This window comes from Phyllostomus hastatus, unplaced genomic scaffold (genome assembly GCF_019186645.2).
Source record: "Phyllostomus hastatus isolate PE091 unplaced genomic scaffold, TTU_PhHast_1.1 phas_scaffold_755, whole genome shotgun sequence".
NCBI lineage: Eukaryota > Metazoa > Chordata > Mammalia > Chiroptera > Phyllostomidae > Phyllostomus > Phyllostomus hastatus.
In genome coordinates, this window is record NW_025334039.1 from 10,559,172 (window position 1) to 10,579,163 (window position 19,992).

The 19,992-nt window shown below is 39.6% G+C and overlaps 1 protein-coding gene across 1 annotated transcript in view; it reads right to left on the reverse strand.

The window, feature by feature from the left end:
- CFAP54 (cilia and flagella associated protein 54) overlaps positions 1 to 19,992 on the reverse strand; it is a 250,390-nt gene that overhangs the window by 219,466 nt on the left and 10,932 nt on the right. The window contains exons 4-9 of the mRNA XM_045826558.1: positions 16,958 to 17,129; positions 12,794 to 12,852; positions 5,439 to 5,582; positions 4,662 to 4,775; positions 4,447 to 4,548; positions 132 to 330 (exon numbers count right to left, since the gene is read on the reverse strand). Coding sequence (XP_045682514.1) covers positions 132 to 330; positions 4,447 to 4,548; positions 4,662 to 4,775; positions 5,439 to 5,582; positions 12,794 to 12,852; positions 16,958 to 17,129 — 790 coding nt within the window. The remainder of the gene's footprint in view (positions 1 to 131; positions 331 to 4,446; positions 4,549 to 4,661; positions 4,776 to 5,438; positions 5,583 to 12,793; positions 12,853 to 16,957; positions 17,130 to 19,992) is intronic.

A 19,992-nucleotide genomic window follows, 5' to 3' on the forward strand; every position in this document is an offset into this window, starting at 1 on the left:
AGTTGAATTTAGCAAGCTTGCTGAACTCAAGATTAATAAAAGTTGGATATGAGCTCACATGTGAACTACCACACTAAAAACTTTTCTTACTCTTGTTCCACAATAAAATAGTGTTTTAACAACTTATTTACTTATTAAAAGTTCTCTTCCTGCTAAGAACAGTTCTGAGACAACATCGCGAACTTCTACTTCATCTGTGACCACGGGGCCAACTTGGAGTGTTCGCCTGTTTGTATCAGAAAGCGCCTCCACGACGGCCAGAAACCGGGACGCGGTGCTGTCGAACATTTCATCCAACAGGCGTTCTGTGACGGTGCGTGGCCACGACAACTGTAATTTAAAAAAATACAGTCCATTTTAAAAAGTTCTATAATGTCTGATATTATTACGCAAAAGTAAGACATGCTTAATTAATGCTAAAAGAGAGAGGTGGTTCATCTATCAATGAGATGGCTGCTTTTATGATTTTCATTGTTTGAGGTGTTATTCCAGACTCCATTAGGGTTTATGTTGTGTTGCCATTACATCAAAGACTTTGCTATTTTTTTTACATGTTTGTGTTTCCAAGGCAGCATAAAAAGGTTATTTATTACTACCTTTTTATTAGGGCAGCATCAATCGCCAGATGCTTTGTGACACCTTCATTACCACATGTGGCACTCTTTGGAAATGATACCCAACTTCAGTTGCCTGAGAATCTCTCAGGAGTGCTTTTTAGATTCACAGACCACCTCTCCAGAGAGGCAGCAGGCCTGAGTGAGACATTTTGAATAAGCACTGCAGGAAATTCTGATGCAGAGTCTTCAAACCCAAACTTGAAACAATATTTTATAGTATAAATAACTGGTCTCATGTTGACCAGCTGTCTACCAAGAAGCTAGTGACTGTGAAGAGCCCTGTGTGAATTCCCAGCCATTCTGCTTTGAATCAGCCTGGAATGACTTTACCTCCTGAGGGCCTGCCTCCATGCTTTATTCTGACAAATTACCTAGAAATAAGAAAGGCAGCTCTAGGTGGCTTTCCTAGAATCCCTGTCCAGTTAGAACATACCTGTCACATTCCCCATGATTCCTTTACTACTTTCCTCTTCTTGGGGCAAAGTCAGAAAGACAGAAAAAAAAAAGCAGAAACAAAACCCAAATAGACTAGAGTGAACTTGCTTTTTAAAATATCATAGGAAACCTAGCAAAAAACAGAAGAGAGTATCAGAGCTACAGATGAATACCAAGCAAAGGATTTTAAAATATAAAATTTTTAAGATCTATAAAAGAGATTTAAAGTCAAAGAAATGAAAATGGATTGTCAAGCATGACAAGCAAAATATTAATGTCTAAAATAACAATGAGTTCATTCAAACATATTTTTAAAAATTAAATGCTCTAGTAGAAAGATTACCTTTCAAAGACTGAAAAATTATTCACACACACAAAAAAAGAGTAAACACAAATATAAGGGAAAGTTGAATATGAAAAGTAAAATTAAAACAAGACATTTTATTGAAAATGAATTATAAAAAATAAAGAAATGATGTCAAAATAGTAATAGTTTATGGCAAAATTAGTACACGCAGGTTGCCACCCTGGAGAACCTATTTTGGAAATTAATTTGGCAAGATATATCAAGAGAAATAAAAGTATAGCCTTTGATTCAAATCCTACACCTTGAGTGTTATACACAGGAAATTAAAGAAAGAAAATATATATACTTGAAGATGCTGATTACACCAGTATTTATAACAGGAAAGAATTGAAAACAACTAAAATAATAGCTATAAAAATACTAGACAAATTTTGGTACATATACTTCATAGGGTATGTAAGATCACTGTTAAAAAATGTCAGGACAGATGAGAAGCTGAATAACACAATCCATAAAGTCTGTTCCACTTCTAAACACCATGATTTCCATGACGTTTACTGCATATGATGCATTATGTCAATTTCCCAACATAGTACACCCACCCCAGTCAAGTTTCTCACTGCCCCCAGTAAACTTTGCTTACTCCTGCTTCCAAGTTATGATCCTGCTCTACTGCTTTACTTAGACTGTGTCCCCCTCTTTTCCTGTCTGGTCCAATCCTGCTCATTATTCTAAAGTCATTCAAAAGACAGAACTGCAGGGGAAGTCTTTTCTATATTCCACCATACTTAAAACAACAGTAAGTGTTCAATATATGGCTATAAAAGTGAATGAATGAAAAATAAACAACAGCCATAGGTAATATTTACTGAGGACCTGCTACGTGCCAGGAACATTCTCAGGGCTTTACATGCAACTCATTTAATCACTGCCGTTATTCCCTCCTTAGTACTCAAGACAAGCTACAATTATTTTATTTATTATGTAATTTCTCCACTAGAATGTAATCTTTATCTGTCTGTTTCACGTAGCAGTTACTTTAGAAATATTTATTGAATGAATCACTAAAGGGTCTATCATTAGGAGTCTCAATCCGTAGTCCTTTAAAAGAATCCTTTGAGAGTCATGATGATTTACTGAGTTACTGACTTAAAAACTCAAAAATGTTTTATAAAATAAATTTAATACTAATTGAATTTTCTTTTATAAGAAACAATAAAATTACTTCATACATATAAAGCAGGACATTCTTCAAACTATATATCAAGGTAATACACTACAACTTTATAGAAAGGGTTATGTCCACTATTATCTATAAAAACTACAAACTAAACAATTATAATTTTTTCCTAGAAAGATATACAACCAGAAATTTCCATATAATACTGATCTTAAAGAAAACCAGAAATAAATTATATTTAATGTAATGTTACCTGGAATTTTAAACACTTTTCTTTGAAAATATATTTATTTTTTATACCAGAATGATTACGAATCAAGTCCTAATAATATGCTAACTAATGGCAATCTTGCAGCTTTGAATACTTAAATTTGGTTTGCTCAGAGGAAAATAAAATGCTAGTGAGAGGGAAAGAATTGTCTCCTGCTCTTTTACAAACACAGTAGCATTACTACTTAACAATACCAGATGCCGACATTTTGATGGCTCATCCATGAAAGTATCTATAATTTGGGAAGTCACCACCCCCACCAATTAATGACACGCCACTGGTGGGTAAGGGGATATGATTTAAAGGCCAGTATGAAATGCACTTCTGGGCTCCGTCATCAGTATATCATAGTCACGCTAAGTAGCGATAGACAGCTACAATATCCAAATAATACCTGAATTTAAATATTGATTTATCTAAAATTTTTTAAAAAGAGAAAATTATTCCTAAATGATTTAAGAAGAAATGAATTAAGAGAACAGCAGTCACTGTAGTGGTGAGAAAGCACTGGAGTAGGTTCTGATCCTAGGGCTGCCAGCAGCTGCCTTTGTGACCTTGAGCCAGTATCGTAAATACTCTGGGATGTATTTTCCCCATCTATAATAGACAAGGACTGAACCACATGATTCTTAAAATCCGTCCTGCACCCTGGGATTCTTCTACTCTTCTGTCAGAACTACTCATCTTCTTCCCCCTCACTTAGATTTCCAATCCCTGTGAGGAAACTCACAGAAGAGGGTTTGGCCACTAGAACAGTCAGGGAAGGCTTCAAAGAAATATAGAACTAACCTGAAGGAATACTGAGATTCAGAAAGGCAAAGAGAAGACAGTGGGAGAAGGAGAAGGAGAAGGAAAGGAGGGAGAAAAGGCAGAGGGCCCCCCAAGGCATGACTAGGTCCCAGCCCCATCCTGTGATGGCCCTCAGCGCTGTTCGCCAAATACATTCGAGGCTGGAAGAGGCCGTGTCGTGAGGTCTGACATGGGAAAAGCATGAACTGCCATCACCTCCACGCTGGGTGTTACTGCCTGGGTGAGATCCTCCAAAGCTCTCTTATCGCCCCTCTGACAGAATAACCAGCAATTTTCGAAATGAGGACTGCTCCTCAACCTGGCCCTGAGCAGTGGTCATGAGTGGAGCCTCCTGATACCCAGGAATAACTTGACTCTAATGGGAAATAAATGGTCGTTTGAAGCCACCAAGATATGGGGGTAGTTTATTGCTACACTATGACCTAGTTCCGAAACACTCCCCAAAGTGCAACTTGAAGCAGATGAGAAAAGGTGTCTCCACCTTCTCTCCAACCTCATACTCTTCTCAGCTAGCACCAAGCAGTCAAAGAAAAGCCCCCTGCAGAACCACTCAGAGGCCCGTGCACTTGAACCCTCCCCAGAAGCTTCTGTAGCTTCTTGCCCTTTGAAGTTACAGAACTGGAACTGTGTGAAGGTACAAAAGCTTTGAGAAAGGGTTGAAGTGAGGTTATGTCCAAACTGGGAAGGTGTTCTCTCTGTTCACTACTGGTGCAGAGAATAAGATGCAGGGTTTCATGTTTAGTGACCAAGCTTAAAAAGCATACAGTGGTGTAACACGAATACACAACAAAAGAGTATGAAATAGAGAAGACACCCTTAGACTTACAGTTTGTACTTCCCTTAGGTTAACTCTTATCTTTGGTCTAAAGAGATTTTTGTTTTTTCTTCTGGATTCAAATATTCCTCTTTTGAAGATCATCACTGCCATCTGCCTCAAAAAGAAGAATCATGTATGAAGTACCTATGGAGCACAACTATTCACATTAAGTATTTCAACTGTAGAGTATGGCAAATTTCTTTTATCTCATGAAATGTTTATACCTTTATTGTGGCCTCTCTATAATCTCTTCTGGATTCTTGTGATGATTTTGAGGAACCCATTAACTCCAGTTGCCTTAATTCATCAATTTTAGCTAAAGCACGCCGAGCAAATGCCTATATGCAATTAAAAAATTTTAAATTTGTTTTACTTAAAATTCATTTTAAGTAAGAGTACAGTGATTAAAAATGTATCAAGACAGTATGTTTTATTCCCCCAGAAATGGATTTAATTGATGAATTAAACTCTAGGTCGATGCTGACTCTCTATACCACTAGTAGCTATCTAGTCTATCACTTCCCATAAGCACACTAAATTCTGCAGATCTAAACTTACTAAACTGTCAGATATGCTACTTTTATGAATTAAGAAATGTTTAAAATAAGGAAAGTCAAATTCTGGTACTGATATTGTCAGTACCTACCTAATACAAAATAATATTGAATGTGAAAAAGAAAACTAACAGCAAGGAAGGAAAGCGAATTGCATATAAGAATACAACGAGGAAGGACAGCTATCAGAAGTCTTACCCAGAAGAGCAGCAGAGACGGGGGAAGTGAACAGAGAACAAAGGAGAGAGAAGACAGCAGACCAACAGACAGCAGAATGGAGAGGCCAAGCGAGTTTCTGCAAATTAAGGCTGGGACTTTTGTCTTTGCTTCACTGCTGTTCTTTGGGTTTGTTTGTGTATGTTTTTCTTGCTGGACAGCTAAAGAAGAATATACTGCATAAGGTGCATTTTAAAATATTGACATCCTCAGAATTAAAAGGTAGCATACCTCTCCGTGAATCCCAGCTTGGCAGTCATAGTAGCACTGGCAGACCGCAGTGTAAAGAGTAGTTCTCCACGTCAAGTACCTGACGGACAGCAATGGGACCGAAAATTCCATGCACATACTGGCCCAGAGGAGATATTCTAAGGCCTGAGAAAGAAAGGGCACAACTGAATATATTTTCATTTTAAGCCAACAATTATGACTTTTATTCAATATAATCAGATTTTAACTTGTGAGCACAAGTTGCTAACTACTTACGCCAAAAATGATGTCAAGAAAACACAAGCATTTAAAAAGTTAAAGGATAATTTAGAGAACTCAGAATCTCAAGTTGACCATTTTAGAATGTCTTCCTTCTTAGCTCCTAAGTCCTATGAACTCAGAACATTTATTAACATATATGAAGTGTTCACAATAGTATGGGCGTTAAATCCAACAATACAATTGTTATTAGCTGGTCTGGAATCAATGTATTATTTTGAAAATAAACTGGTAAATCAGGATAGGGAAAATGGAAAATTCTTAGAGTCTGGGGCCCGTGATACTTGGTAGAAACGGTTGAAGACTAGAATCAAATAGACATAAGTTTCAGTCCCAAATTTATCACCTAGTAGCTGTGTCATTTGACCTCACAGACCTCAGCTTTCTCACCTTTAAAATGGGTATTTTAACACATCAGCCCAGTGCTGTTATGCAGAAGACAATGTACATGGCATGCTGGGATAGTAACTGGCACACTCCATAAATGGTGTCTGTTTCCAGGGTAATTATTCCCCAGGTACAATGGGGAAAAGGTCATCATTGTGACTGGTCTGTCTGTAGGAATATATATGTAATTCCTATATATGTAAGAGCCTCTTGTGCTATTTTAGCTGAATGGCTTTCCCCCACAAATCCACTGTCATTTCTTTTTTCACATACCTTCCTCACAAACCCTATGCTGGGAAACACTGTTTCACTACATGAATTCTGCAATTAACTTTTTCAGTCTTTTTTCTTTCTTTGAAAATATTCCAAAAGCTTGAAGAGTAATTGGACTATATTGCCTTTCATTGGACTGAATACAAGAAGGAATTTGATCTAAGCTCCACATTGTTATAAAAAAATTATTAGGATAAAAATAAGAATTTGTGAGCTAAATATCTCAGAATGTCAAATTCTAATTTACATCCATGGAAACATCAGCCTCAACCATGCAGGTCCTCATGTGTCTTCCTGGACTACTGGGTCCTTCCTCACTCGTCTCCCGGTCTTTGGTCTCCCCGTTGCACTTCTTACACACCCGTTCTTACACATCCTCCTTACCTCATAGTTATCTCTTTAATACACAAACTGGGTCGTGTCACTCTGGTGTTTAAGACATATCAATAGCTCCCTACTGCGTATATGACAATGTACAGGCCTTTTACAGGGCATGCAAAAATCATTCCTGCCTTACCCCACACCCCATTACTCTTGACCTTCCATCATATACTTACAGCTGGTCCAAAATGCTTTCCATTCCACAAAACACACCTTTAGTGTACCAAATACGATTGTCTTTGCTCACTCTGCTCTCTCCTTTACCTGTCCTTTGAGGCCGAAACACTCCCTCCACTACTAGCAGGGTTACCTTGGGCAATTTTCAAACTCCATGTGCCTCAGGTACCTCATCCATATAGATACAACAGTAATTAGGACTGTTTGAAGATTAAATGTTAATATACACTAAATGCTTAGAACATAGTAAACATAATAGGCATTAGCCTTGGTAATGACAATGAAAACAAAGAAGGAAGAAAGGGAAGCAGGGGAAATGAAGGAACACGAGGAGCAGAGGAAGAAGGAAGAGAAAGAGCAAGAGGTAAGAAAACCAGTTAAGACTTTTCTAACATCATTAGACAAAAATGAACACGGCCTCATTTCTGTCTCTACTGTAATTGTGTTGTGTGTATGATTTGCATATATTTTATAGAGAGAGATGTCATATGTCACAGCCAATAGCATTAATATTCTCACGTGTGTGATTCCAGACTGCGATGTCTTTAAAAATAGGAATAATGCATTATTCATTCTTGTATCACCAGCACCTAGGACAGTACCTAGCAAATATTCTCACGTGCTATTAAATGAATTCACTGAACAACCCGAAATCAGCAGAACCAACTAAGGGAGAGCTCACACATATTCTAGATTCTCAAAAACTGATGATAATAAATTTAGACAACAGAATTAAGTCCTTCTTCCTGTAACAAATTCTGCCTTCAGTGACTGGGGAATTAATTAAAGAAAAGTATATGTATAGTAGTCAGACCCATCTTGAAAAGGCAAGTCATTGAAAAGGTCCAGGAGCTGCACATGCATTCAGAAAGCTTACCAGACTGATATAATATTTAATAGTAAAAATAGATTCAGAACCTACTACCATCTTTGGAGTCTTCAAAGACAGGGTATCTAATCCCATGCAAGCAACTCAGCACACATCTATGAGAAAGAAGCCTGAAAGGCAGAATTCCCCACAGTCGGGTCACTTTGGGTGCCAGAAGTAGAGCAGGGCTTGATGTGGCGTTGTCGTATTTTTTGGCTGTCCACTGGCATGTAAGCCCATCTCACTAGAATGTAAGTTCACTTCGAAAATGGATCTTGTCCATCTTTTTCACCACAGTATCCCCAGCCCCCAGAACTTTATCTGGCATGTAGTAGACACACAACAGATATTTGCTAACTGACTGACTTAAGTTTCAGTTCATGGTGCCAAATACAGAACTGTTTTGAGTAACCATAACATCAAAAGGGTACAGGCAACCTAAGTCCATTACCACCCCCATCACCAGCACCACCACCTGATGTCCCACACCTGCACTGCCCATGAGTTCCCACCTCCAGGTGGCATCAGTGGACATGAAAAGTACTAGCTGAACCTGAAATGAAATCCGTTTTGATATGCCTCTAGTGCATGAATTCTAGTTATGACTTTTGAAACAGTACAAGACCATTCACAACTCACTTTAAAAGTACAGCCTTCCAAGAATCTGAAAGCACCTGTGCCACCTGCCCTCTCCCCCAGTTCTGCCTCCTGGAGAAAGATCCCTGAGCACCTACCTCTCTGACTCCCAGAACTGCACTTCCCTTTGCCCTCATGGTTCGTCTTCTATGGCTTTGCTCTAGGCTGCAAATGCCCTTTTGGAGTGTATGCCTAGATCACAGTAATATGACACTCCGTCCCTGGTCCTGGACACCACCCCTCGACTGAGTTGGCAGGAGTTGCTTTATTGCAGCGTTTATAGTTTTTGTTGTTGCTGTTGTCTCGTTGTCATTGTTTGCTCACCTTGCCACCCCGGGAACTGATATGGAATCAACAGCTATCAAAACTTGAGCTTTTTCTCATCTGCTGCACAAAAACCCTATTGAGGATTTGTGCATTTGGCTTGTTGTGGTCCAGAGGGTATAGGATTAAGCCGGGTATAAATTCTCTCCTTTAAATGCACATGTCTTTCACGAAGACCTCAAGGTTCCAGGTATCAGAAATTTCACATTTCAAAATAAAAATGGCTTTGGTTACTAGTTGTTTATGTGACTTTGGGGTTTGGCCTCAGACTTAGCATAAGAGACCTTAAATCATAGATTTTAGTGCCATAAGGGACCTTCAAAGTAACCTAATCTGACTCCAAGGGGCTAAACTACAATGGTGGCCGGAGCTGGACCTGGAGCTGGAACGCAGGCATTCAGACTCCAGACTGCAGAGGCATTCTTTGCACTAACTACCCAGGGAAAATCAGACAAAGGGGAGTTCTTAAAAAAAAAAAAGCCATCACTTCACTTAGGGATCTGAAAAAACATCATTCCTCTTAGGGTTCTGGACAACCATTATTCAGATTTTTAAAATGAAAATCCATTTCCAAAAAATTACTTCTTAATTTGTTTTTGCCCTTAAAATGTAAAATGATTTATATTAATATTTTTAATTGATCAAATTTAAGCATAACTGTTCTCTTCATAGAATAAAACAGACTTTGAAAAAACAAATTTAAATTTAGAAGTAACTAAAATGTAAAAGGAAATTAAAAACTGTTTTTAATACTCACCCTTGACATGCTTATTCATTTTAGAGAAGGTAAGAGAAGGTGAGAGCCAGAGAGAGAAATGTCAGTGTGAGAGAAAACATTGATCAGTGCCTCTCCTATGCGCCCAATGCCCAACCAGGGACCAAACCCGCAACCTGGGCATGTGTCCTGACCAGGAATCAAACCCACAACCTTTCAGTTTACAGGATGATGAGCCAACCGAATCACACCAGCCAGGGCTAAAAACTATTTTGAGTGCCTATATTACAAGCAGGAAAATTCAAATTGGAACAATGAAATCTCATTTGTGTTTTATCCATCAGATTAGCAAAGGTTGAAGAGATTGTTAACGTCATATTGGTAAAAGCATGGGTCAAAATACTGTGGGTAGAAGAGTTTTTTTGGCAATATTTTTCTATTAAAAAGTTTAAGATATCAAAAACAAAATATAAATCATTTGCTATACTAACTCGTCATTTAAAAAAAGGAAGAAGGAAAGGGAGGAAGGCAGAGGAAGAAGGAGAAGGAAAAGGGGAAGAGGAAGAAGAAAAGGAAGAGGAAGAAAAAAGAAGAAAAACCAAATTACAGGAGGCCGGCAAGAGCCTGGTTCAGATGCGGTGCATGCAATTAATCAGTCCCCCCACAGGATGGCACTGCAGCACCACAGACATCAGTCTTTGAGGGCGGCAACGCTGAGAAGCAACTCCAAGTCTGGATATCACATTTACGTAACAGGATGTGGAATAATTGGACAATCATTGTTCAAGCCACAAACTTCATAAATGAAACTGAAATCGACATTTTCTTAGAACGAATAGACTCTACTGTATTTTTTAATGTTTGCTGAATGTTTTGAACGTCTCAGAAACTGCAGGGTACACCATAAATGGCAGCAGAAATTGTAATGTGTCTTTAGGAAGAGATTTCGGAAATCTGCCCTCCCTCCATTCCCCAAGCTCACACTGGTGACCTCCCTAAACACAAGCGCTGTTTCCCACCTGGGGAAGAGCCCCTGGCCAGTCTGGGTCTTCAGGGTGTCTTCAGGAATACAGAGTGATGTCAAAAAATATTAACCCCTCACACAGCTCCTCCATTTGACTGAGTCAGAGTAGGATGGGTCCTGACAGGATGACATGTAGTCAACAGACATGCGTGGTTCTGATGCTGCTGACAGGCAGCGCAGTGTGGCACTGGCCCTGGCCGCAGCTACACTTCTAACTGGATGATTGACACAGAGCTAATTAACCTTTCTGGGCCTTACCTCCTTCATCTATACAAGATGGAAGCAATAACAGCACCTCTCGGAAAGGGTCGGTGTGAGCATTAAATGGGATAATATATAAAAGTGCCTAGATGCCTACCTGATAAACGGTAGGCACTCACTCATTCAACAAATGATGATAGTGGTGATGACCATGACAATGATAGTGTCCACCCCCTACGACTATAATGAGTGTTATTATGTATGCAAAGCCCTTCACACAACACCTAACACATATTGTTATTGTCAATAACAATAACAAACGGTAGCAATAATGCCTGTATCTTATAACAGGTTTCTATTTCTTTGGGGTGACACCTAGGAGCACCGGAGGATGTCATATCTACTTCTTCTGTCTTATGCAATAATAGACGTGAACTCTAAAGTAGTTACAGAATCAGGGTCCTTCAGACCCAAAAAGACACAGATGTGGATGGACCACTCCCCACAAGGAGTCATTCACAAGCTGAAGGTTTAGAAATTTCTTGGTGAAAATTAATATTTTTGAAACTTATTATATTGAAAAAACAAAGAATTTCATCCCAGTCTTCAAATGCCAACTGTACAACCACCCACCACGCCAAAATTCTTGCACCCCACCCTCCCCTCACTCCCATCCCACAAGACTGGGACCATAAAACTATTCTCCTTCAGTCTTTATTTTGTCAGAGAGAAATTCAAGTTCTACGAGGGGGAGAAGACATGGCTTATGTGGGATATAAACAAGAAATTATTTTAAATGACTACCATGTTAAAATTCTCTCAGCATTAACAAGCAGATACGAACAGTTAAGTTTGGGGAGACACCCCTGCCCTTCGAAGCTCTGGCACACAAATGCCGCAGCAGACCACACCATGACGGCTCTGCGAGCAGCGTTTCTTGCTGCAGCAAGGGTGACGGGAGGACGCAAATTCTCTCCAGGAAATCGGCTGGACCTGAATGTAGAACTACTAGAATAGTCTGTAGGCCTAACTACCACTACACAGGGGACAGTCTCCCCTCATTTTAATTCACACTCAAAGAGCTGGCACAGCCTTGTTCAAGTCACCGACAGTAGCAGAGCTTTTAAATTCGAGGAACAAAACAGAGAGAGAACATAAAATTGCTCTCCATTAAACATGCAAATATCTTTGCTTCCATTTTTAAGTGTCGTGAACTTGTAAGTTACTTGGCTATATTTTGAAAAAATAAAAAAATAAAAAACTACGTGATCAAGAATAGAGCATTAAAAAAAGAATAAAGCAGTAATGTTTCAGATGCCAGTAACAACTTGAGTATGGTCTCAACAGGAGTATCTTCTCCCTTCTTGGCCTACATTCCAATGACTGAACAATGAAACCAGGAAATAATCATATCTTCTAGGGACAAAATTGCTACCAACACTGTAGGGAAGTCAACAGAAGTCAGTAGAAGCCTCAAGCTAAAACCTAGCAGTGCATACTGGAGAGTGAGACTCTTCTTATAAAGTCTCTTTACCCTCAGGTCATGACTGGAACAGAGTTTAGATGTTCTTTCACCCTAATGAACACTAGCACTCATTCATTCATTCATTCATTCACTCACTAGCATGTGGGCCATAAGTAAAGTTCAACCTCTGCAAGAAAAATGAAGTCCAAGCTCCAGAGTATGACATAAATAGGGTAACCACAGTTTATCTCTCAAATTAGAACACTTTTAAGAGTGAAAGCAGGAACCATTAATAATCACTCCAGGACAACGTAGAAACCAGGACTGTCCTGGGCAAGCCAGAATGGACGGTCAGCCGACCTAGAGATACAGTTGCCGGATGGATGTTTGGTATTAAACTGACAAGTTATGACTAATCTTAGAGACCAACGGACAGGGGAGGACACCTATCAATCTTAAGAATGCTTTCCTTTCATCAATGCTTTATTGTCTGCAATTTTACATTCAATCATACCATGGTAAAACTAAAAAGAGTAAGCTTATAATATATATTCACTAAATTTTCTTTGTTTAGCATTCAGTGCTAACAAAAGTCTTAAGGAAAACAAGACATATGGGGAAGATATTTTGTCAGTAAATTTCATACCTTGGAAGACTGACCTAAAATCATCAGTTTTCTGCAAATGGTGTAAATGTAAACGGTACCTAGATGAAGAAAAAGATCATTACCATGTTTTACAGTCAAATGATGAGAATTTTATATTCTAATCACTGTGGTTGATGTCTGTTCTCAAAATAAGCAAGCCCATGAGAAACTCTGATAATGATTAGAGTTATAGTCATAATAATTTATTAATATTTTGTAAGCAAATCACTAAAAGAACTAATATGACCACATGTTAAATAGGTTGACACAGGAATCTTTTAGCCTCAATATATTTAAGTTTTGAAATATATTGAATAAAAGAACATTTTTAGTAGCATAATGTGTGTACCCTATGGTTTTAGTAATTCATATAAAATATTATTATTTTCCATGGTTTCCTCATGCTTAAAAAACCAAAGATTTATTTCCAAATAAGATTATAATTCATATTTAATCAGCATGGCACAATATTCAACATGGAAACTCATAATAATGTAAAAGTCACAGCACATAATAGGTTGCATTATATTCATTCAGTCTCATAATATTTATCCTATTATTAAGGTATGTCCTATGAGCACCCTAATAAAAAAACGTCATTTTCAATTCCTATTTCACATCATCCAAGTACGATTTTTTTTCAGGCTATTAATTAAACAAGGCTAGAAGGCTGGTGGCCGGGTTGGGGAAGAGGGAACCGTGTCAGCGTGTCTCTCTCTGCGTACGAAGGACATTATCATGCTGTAAACATTATGGAAAGATCGTAACAAGCTTTAAAAAGGCATACAGTTGTAATGCAAGTGGTCTAAGTATTTCCTATAAAATTTCTGATCTAAAATTCACAACCATCGAAATTCATAGGATTATGAATCCTATGTTCACATTTAAGCTTTAAAAGCTTCTGAGAAAACAGCATCTGCTCCAAGACACATCATTTGAATGAAACACACCTGTAAGAAAAATAAATATTAATTACATAAGTCAGTGACAAAAACATTGAATAAAATCTTAAAAATGCATAGCACCATAAGCTTCACGGCTATTGCAACAGGCCCTTAACACTCGAGGACTTGGCATTCTCACTGCGACTGCTCCCGGGACGGGGTTATTTACTTCACGTAAGATCCACCAGGGAGGAAACAATTTGGCTCGTGACAGCTCGAGCCCAGCATTCTATTCTCAGCTTGGTTTTGTCGACCTCTCTTTTTAACCTTTACAAATTAAACTGTATAACTGCATTTCTTTCTTTCTTTTCTTTTTTTAAGTCACCAAGTAAGGATACATACAGGAAAGGCACGCCTCTCCACAAAACATGTGATTCAGGTGTAGGCCAGGAGCCTGTATAAACACGTCAGTAACAGGAACTGGGGAATTTCAGGAGGCCTCAGGAGACTGCCCTCAAGAATGACAAGGGCCCTCTGTGTTTCAAAAATGTGCCTTTACCCTTTGCAGCCCTACGGCGTCCTGACTGTAACAAGCTTTGCTTGATGGTTCAGGATCTTGGCATGGCTTACGAATTCCCACTGCAGAAGTGTGAAGGAGAGAGTGCTGGTACAGAATGGAACACAGACTGAATCTCCACGACCTTGGGATACCTCCGGGAGTTTGTTTTGTTTTTGCCCAAATCTCTAATGTGAATTTTTTCCCTTGCCACGGGACTCCTTTTCATCAAAGATGGCCATCACCAAAATAATCTATATTTGAAGGTTTAAATTAGTTGGGTTCAGGTTAATTGAGAAGTAAGGTGTTATGGAATACTCATATGCCCAGTTAGATTTTATGAAAGAACCAAGACTGGTTACATATTTTAAGAAGCCAAGGATGTCTATACATGATAATTAATAGATAAGGAGTATTCAGTTCTAACTGAAAAAACTAAATGTATTTTGATGAAATGACTGTATCAATTTATTAATCTTTTTTAAAGATTTTACTTATTTATTTTTAGAGAGAAGGGAAGGGAGGGAAAAAGAGAGGTAGAGAAATGAATTCATTGCCCCTCATACATGCCCAGACCAGGGACTGAACCCACAACCCAGGCATGTGCCCTGACAGGAAATTGAACCGGGGACCTTCCACTTTGCAGGACAACGCCCAACCAATTGAGCCACACTAGTCGGGGCCAATTTATTTTTGGTTACTTAAAATACCAAATTTTAAAACTACAGGATCTCTACATTCATTAGTCTTCCAGTTGGAATGTCCTTTCCCCAAATAGTCAGATGTTTCTTCATGTCTTTCCTCAAATGTCATCTCACTGAGGCCTTCCCTGACCATTATGTTTAAAGTTGCGGCCCAGCCCAGGCCTGGCTCTCTCTATCCCCGCCTTGGCTTTATCTTTCTCTACTGTACAATCTGCCACAACCATTTAGTTTTGAGTTATCATCTCTCTGTAGCAGAGTGTAACTATGAGAACAGGCTTTTCATCTGTTGCCCACTTTTCTGTTTCTAGCAGTTAGAACAATGCCTGGCAATAAGTTTTGGATGAATTAATTAAAACAGGCACAAGAGTTAGTAAAATCGTGTATATTTCCCACCACCCAGCAATCCCTCTCCTAGGCATAGATCCCAGATAATCTCACTCAGGTCTACAAGAGGACATGTGCAAGGATCCTCACTGCAGAATTATTTGTGTAGTTACAGAGGTAGGGCAAACCAGGTTCGTACCTAGGGGTGCACAGATACCTATAGAATGTCAGTGTCAGTAGTCAGAGTTAACAAACTAGGTTTACACATAGGAACCTGGTTAGATTCTAAAAACATAATACTGAGCAGAAAAATATTTAGGAAAAAGAATAAAATGTAGAACATAATACTGCCTGTATAAAGAAAAGGCACACACCAAGAAAAGGATATAGAAGATACAGAAATCATTTCATCTTTTTTTTCCCTAAGAATACCGGGATTTTTGTGTGCAGCCTTAAAAGAAGATCAGCGAGGGAGTCGTGCTGGGTCATTTCACCACCATGCCAGGCCCGGCTGCCAGGCCCGGCTGCAAGGCCCAGCCCAGGGGCCTATCACTGCTTCTGGAGCACAGAACCTCTGTTCCGGCTCCGTCCCTGGCAAGATGCCTGACCAACTCAGGTGGCGAGATGGCGGCGGCTACTGTGGGAAACACACATCCTCTTGAGGATGATCAAGCACAAAACTGACAATTGCTGGATTAAAAATTTATTCCCAAGTCAGCCTCATCTCTGGCAGCAAATATCATTTTCAATCAAATCATCAAAAAATGATTTGGGGAGAGTGAGGAAGGAAAGGGCTAGGAAGTATATTTCAATTGTCATAGATGAGCTAAAATCTAATGTGTTTCCTTTCAAGTTATGTTGTCCTGTTCTTATGCACATAGATCACACTCGTTATTTTCCTTTTGAGAACATATTATCCAGAGAACGACAGCAGATGACTCGCTGCAACTTTTAATCGTAACTTTAAAAAGAAATTGAATTTAAATTATAGCACTTTAAAGAGAAAAGCAAATACTACATTTTGATAGATGATATTCCATGAGACATATATATAATGCATACACAGAGTGGGGCAAAAGTATGTTTATAGTTATGAATACATGAAACATAGAGTTTACTCTTGTATTATTATTTATTAATTACTGTATTATTTTCCATACAAACAACTGTGAACCTACTGTTGCCTCACTCTGCGTGCATATATGTATGTGTACCTATACAACATATATATGTATGTAAATATACTATGCACACACATACACATGCACAAAAGCTCCTTAACTCAAAACCAAGTAGGAGGAGAAGGTTGATATGTAGAAAGCCCCAGTCACTGGCCAAGGTACTTGAGGAGAGGACCAGCAAATGAATGGTGCTTAGAATCAATCTACCCTGCAGTGGTTCTTTGATCCTTCTCCACTTATATTTACCCACCAATGGTGGTCCCTGCTTCCTATATGCCTGAAACGAATCATCTCCACAGCTTCTAAGCCTTCCTTGCACAAAAAACCCAAAGACACGCTTTGTAAGTTCCTGCTTATGAGGACAAATTAAAATGTAATACAACTATAAAAAACACATTCGCCCTATTGTGAAATACATATGTCTTAAAGCACCAGGTGATCAAGTTAAAGTCAAACTTGGCATTGAAATAACTTTCTGAAAGACACCGAGGCAACCAAAACACACCGGTACCTACCGTTGAAGATAATCCAGCAGAGGTGCTCCTGCGGCAGTGCCACCTGCATGATGAGTCTTAGGGAGGACAGGATATCCAGACACTGCATCACAGACTCTTTGTTCTGCAGGTTCACGTCACTCTCACAGACCAGCTGGTACTTGCAAATATTTTTGCCACTTAAAGCGTGAAACTGAAACACAATGGAAAATATAAATAGGAATATAAAGTTTATGCAACTTAGAAAAGCTTTCCTTAAAATGTAAGGAAGTAAAATGGAAACAGTGGTGCTTAATGAGGGTAACAGATTAGTATAGCGCTGTAGGATGGACTTTCATATGTTGAACCCTATCCCCAGTGTGATGGGATTAGAAGGTGGGGTCTTTTAGAGAGGTGACTAGGTCATGAGAGGAGAGCCCTCACGAATGGGATCAGTGCCCTTATGAAACACACCCCAGAGAGCTCCCTCATGCCTTCTGCCATCCGAGGACACAGCAAGAAGAAAGCCACCTCTGAACCAGAAAGCAGGCTCTCACCAGACACCAAATTTTCCAGCACCTTCATCTGAGACACCTCTGCCTCCAGAAAGTGAGAAATAAAAGTTTGTTGTTTGAACTGTCAGTCTATGAGTTTTTGTTATAAAAGCCCTAATGGATTAAGACCTAGAAAGAAATGTGGGTAAAATAGATTTCTTCAAACTATCCATTTAATTAAGGTTACCTTTCCTTAATCGAAAATTTTCAAAAGCCCCCCCCCAAAAATAAGAAATCCTGTTTCCAAGAATATGGAATTGAATCAATTTTGGAAACTCACACAATGGCCTTTCAACTTATTAATTCAGATACAATGAGTTACCATTTACACAATTCATTTGGCAAATGTTTATTGAGCACGTCTATGTGCCACACTCTGCTAAGCAACAGGGGCTCAAAGATGAAGACACAGCCCCTGCTCCTGGCAAAGGGAAGGCATTCCAGGCACAAGCACTGTTAGGAAAGCTCAGGTGGTTGCCGCGGTCACTCCACTGAACATCTCTCATCAGGTCAGATAAGGCTTGAGATAAAGACAGGTGGTTCAGGGTCAGAACAGGAAGAGTGGTCCATGTCATTCCAAGAAGTATGGACATTAGCCAAAGGACAAAGTCAAAGGGCAAAGGAGTAAGATGACTTGATTTACACATTAGAAATTAATTATGACCAAAGTGTGGAAGGCACAAGGCAGAGGGTAGGGCACAAAGCTACACGCAGGGAGGCTGGGAGAGATCAGAAGCCTCTGAGGTAGTCCAGACCCACCAGGGCCCTGAAAGGGGGCCCTGGAATCGGGGATGAAGAGAAAGGAAACATTTAAGTCCTTTCTGAGTCCATGGGATTCGGTGGCTAATTAGATGTGCAAGGTAAGAGAGAGGAAGTGGTCTGCGATGATCTCCTGCCTGGGTGACTGGCTGGAACCATTTGTGGAGGAAGGACGATGAGTGCAGCCTGGGATATGTCATGCTGAGATGTTTACGACATAACTGGGTAGACGTGGAGTTCAAATGAGAGATTTTGGCTAGAGTATTGATGAGTACTGGTAAAGCTATGGGAGTGGACAGTCTTAGTAATACAAATGGGCTTTATCATCCACATAGATTTCCTGCTTGGACACACGTACACTATTTCTAGCCACCACGCAGTTGGTATCACAAAGGAAATGTGTTGAGTGCATCTACACGTTGGAATAATCATGATCTTCTGAGTACTCTGTCTTTCAGAAACTGATAATGGTACCTACATTTTTCAAGTGTCAGGCCCTAGTCTAAATATTTTATTATCTCACTCATCTCAAAACAACACAAAGAAGTAGATCTTATTATTACTCCCATTTTACAAGTGAGAAAACTGAGGCACAAAGAAATGACAAGAACTTTCCAAGATCCCATCAATAGGCAGTGGCTCAGCTGCTCTTTGAATCCAGGCACAGTGGCTCTAGAGACAAGTCCTGCCAGCTTGCCACGGCGCTTCCCTATGGTGCATATAAATAAATACAGGTATCCCTAAGTAACATGATTAACTATGTTTGCACGAAACTTTGCTGTTAATATTCTGACAGTAAATCGTTTAGTATTACTGCTTCATTTATGATCTTTATGCATTTAAATCCAAGGTCTATTTCTCTAACGAAACTTCTCAAGACCTCTAGTTCCACGTTGTCTAGTCCCTACTGGACTAAATTTTCAATCTTACTCATTTTATACACATCTACAGAGAATAAATGTGGCGCCAGTGTCAGGCCGGGCCTCCAACTTGGCGTGTAAACAACCAAACCCTTCACATCTATGCACCCATCACCATGGTCCCGCTGGCGTACTCTCACATCATCGTCACTGCTTTACCTCCTGCCTCCAGCCTTCTTCCCTCTAATCTATTCTGTGTGCTGCTTCTGGGTCAATAATTCTGACTGTATCACTTCATTCAGTCATCCATTCAGTAAAGTCTGGCTGAGGATCTACTACATGGCAGGCAGGAGTCTAGGCACTAACTACAGTTAGGTTAGAGCAGTCCCTGTCCTCATGAAGCTCACATTCTAGAATGGGAGACAGGAAATAAATACAAATGAAAATGGCTGGTGACGGTAAGTGATATAAAGAAAAATACAGCAGAGAGTGCCGGACACCTGAAGGAAGTAACAGATGAGCCACGCAGATATCTAGGATACAAGCTCTGTGGACAGTGGAGCTCACCAGGGCACGGGTGCCCAGCCAGGGAGGCCGGGTGAACGCAGGATAATGCAATAGCACACGAGAGATGGGGGCTGGGCCAGGGTGAGGGAGGAAGGGCCTTAACAGTCCAAACTCCTGTTTTGCACTCAGCACTCTCCCCAGTGGGGTGCCCACTTACATGCACATACTGTCCAGTATTCCCATTCGTGCACCTATGATACAGCCAAAATTGAATGGCTCAGTGTGCCCCCAAACGTGCTTTGAGATTTTCTGCTTGTTAAACCACATATGTTTCCGAGGCCTTGAATAATCAGGTTTGGAAGAACGTAACTTTGGAGTCAGACTGACTGGGATTCAA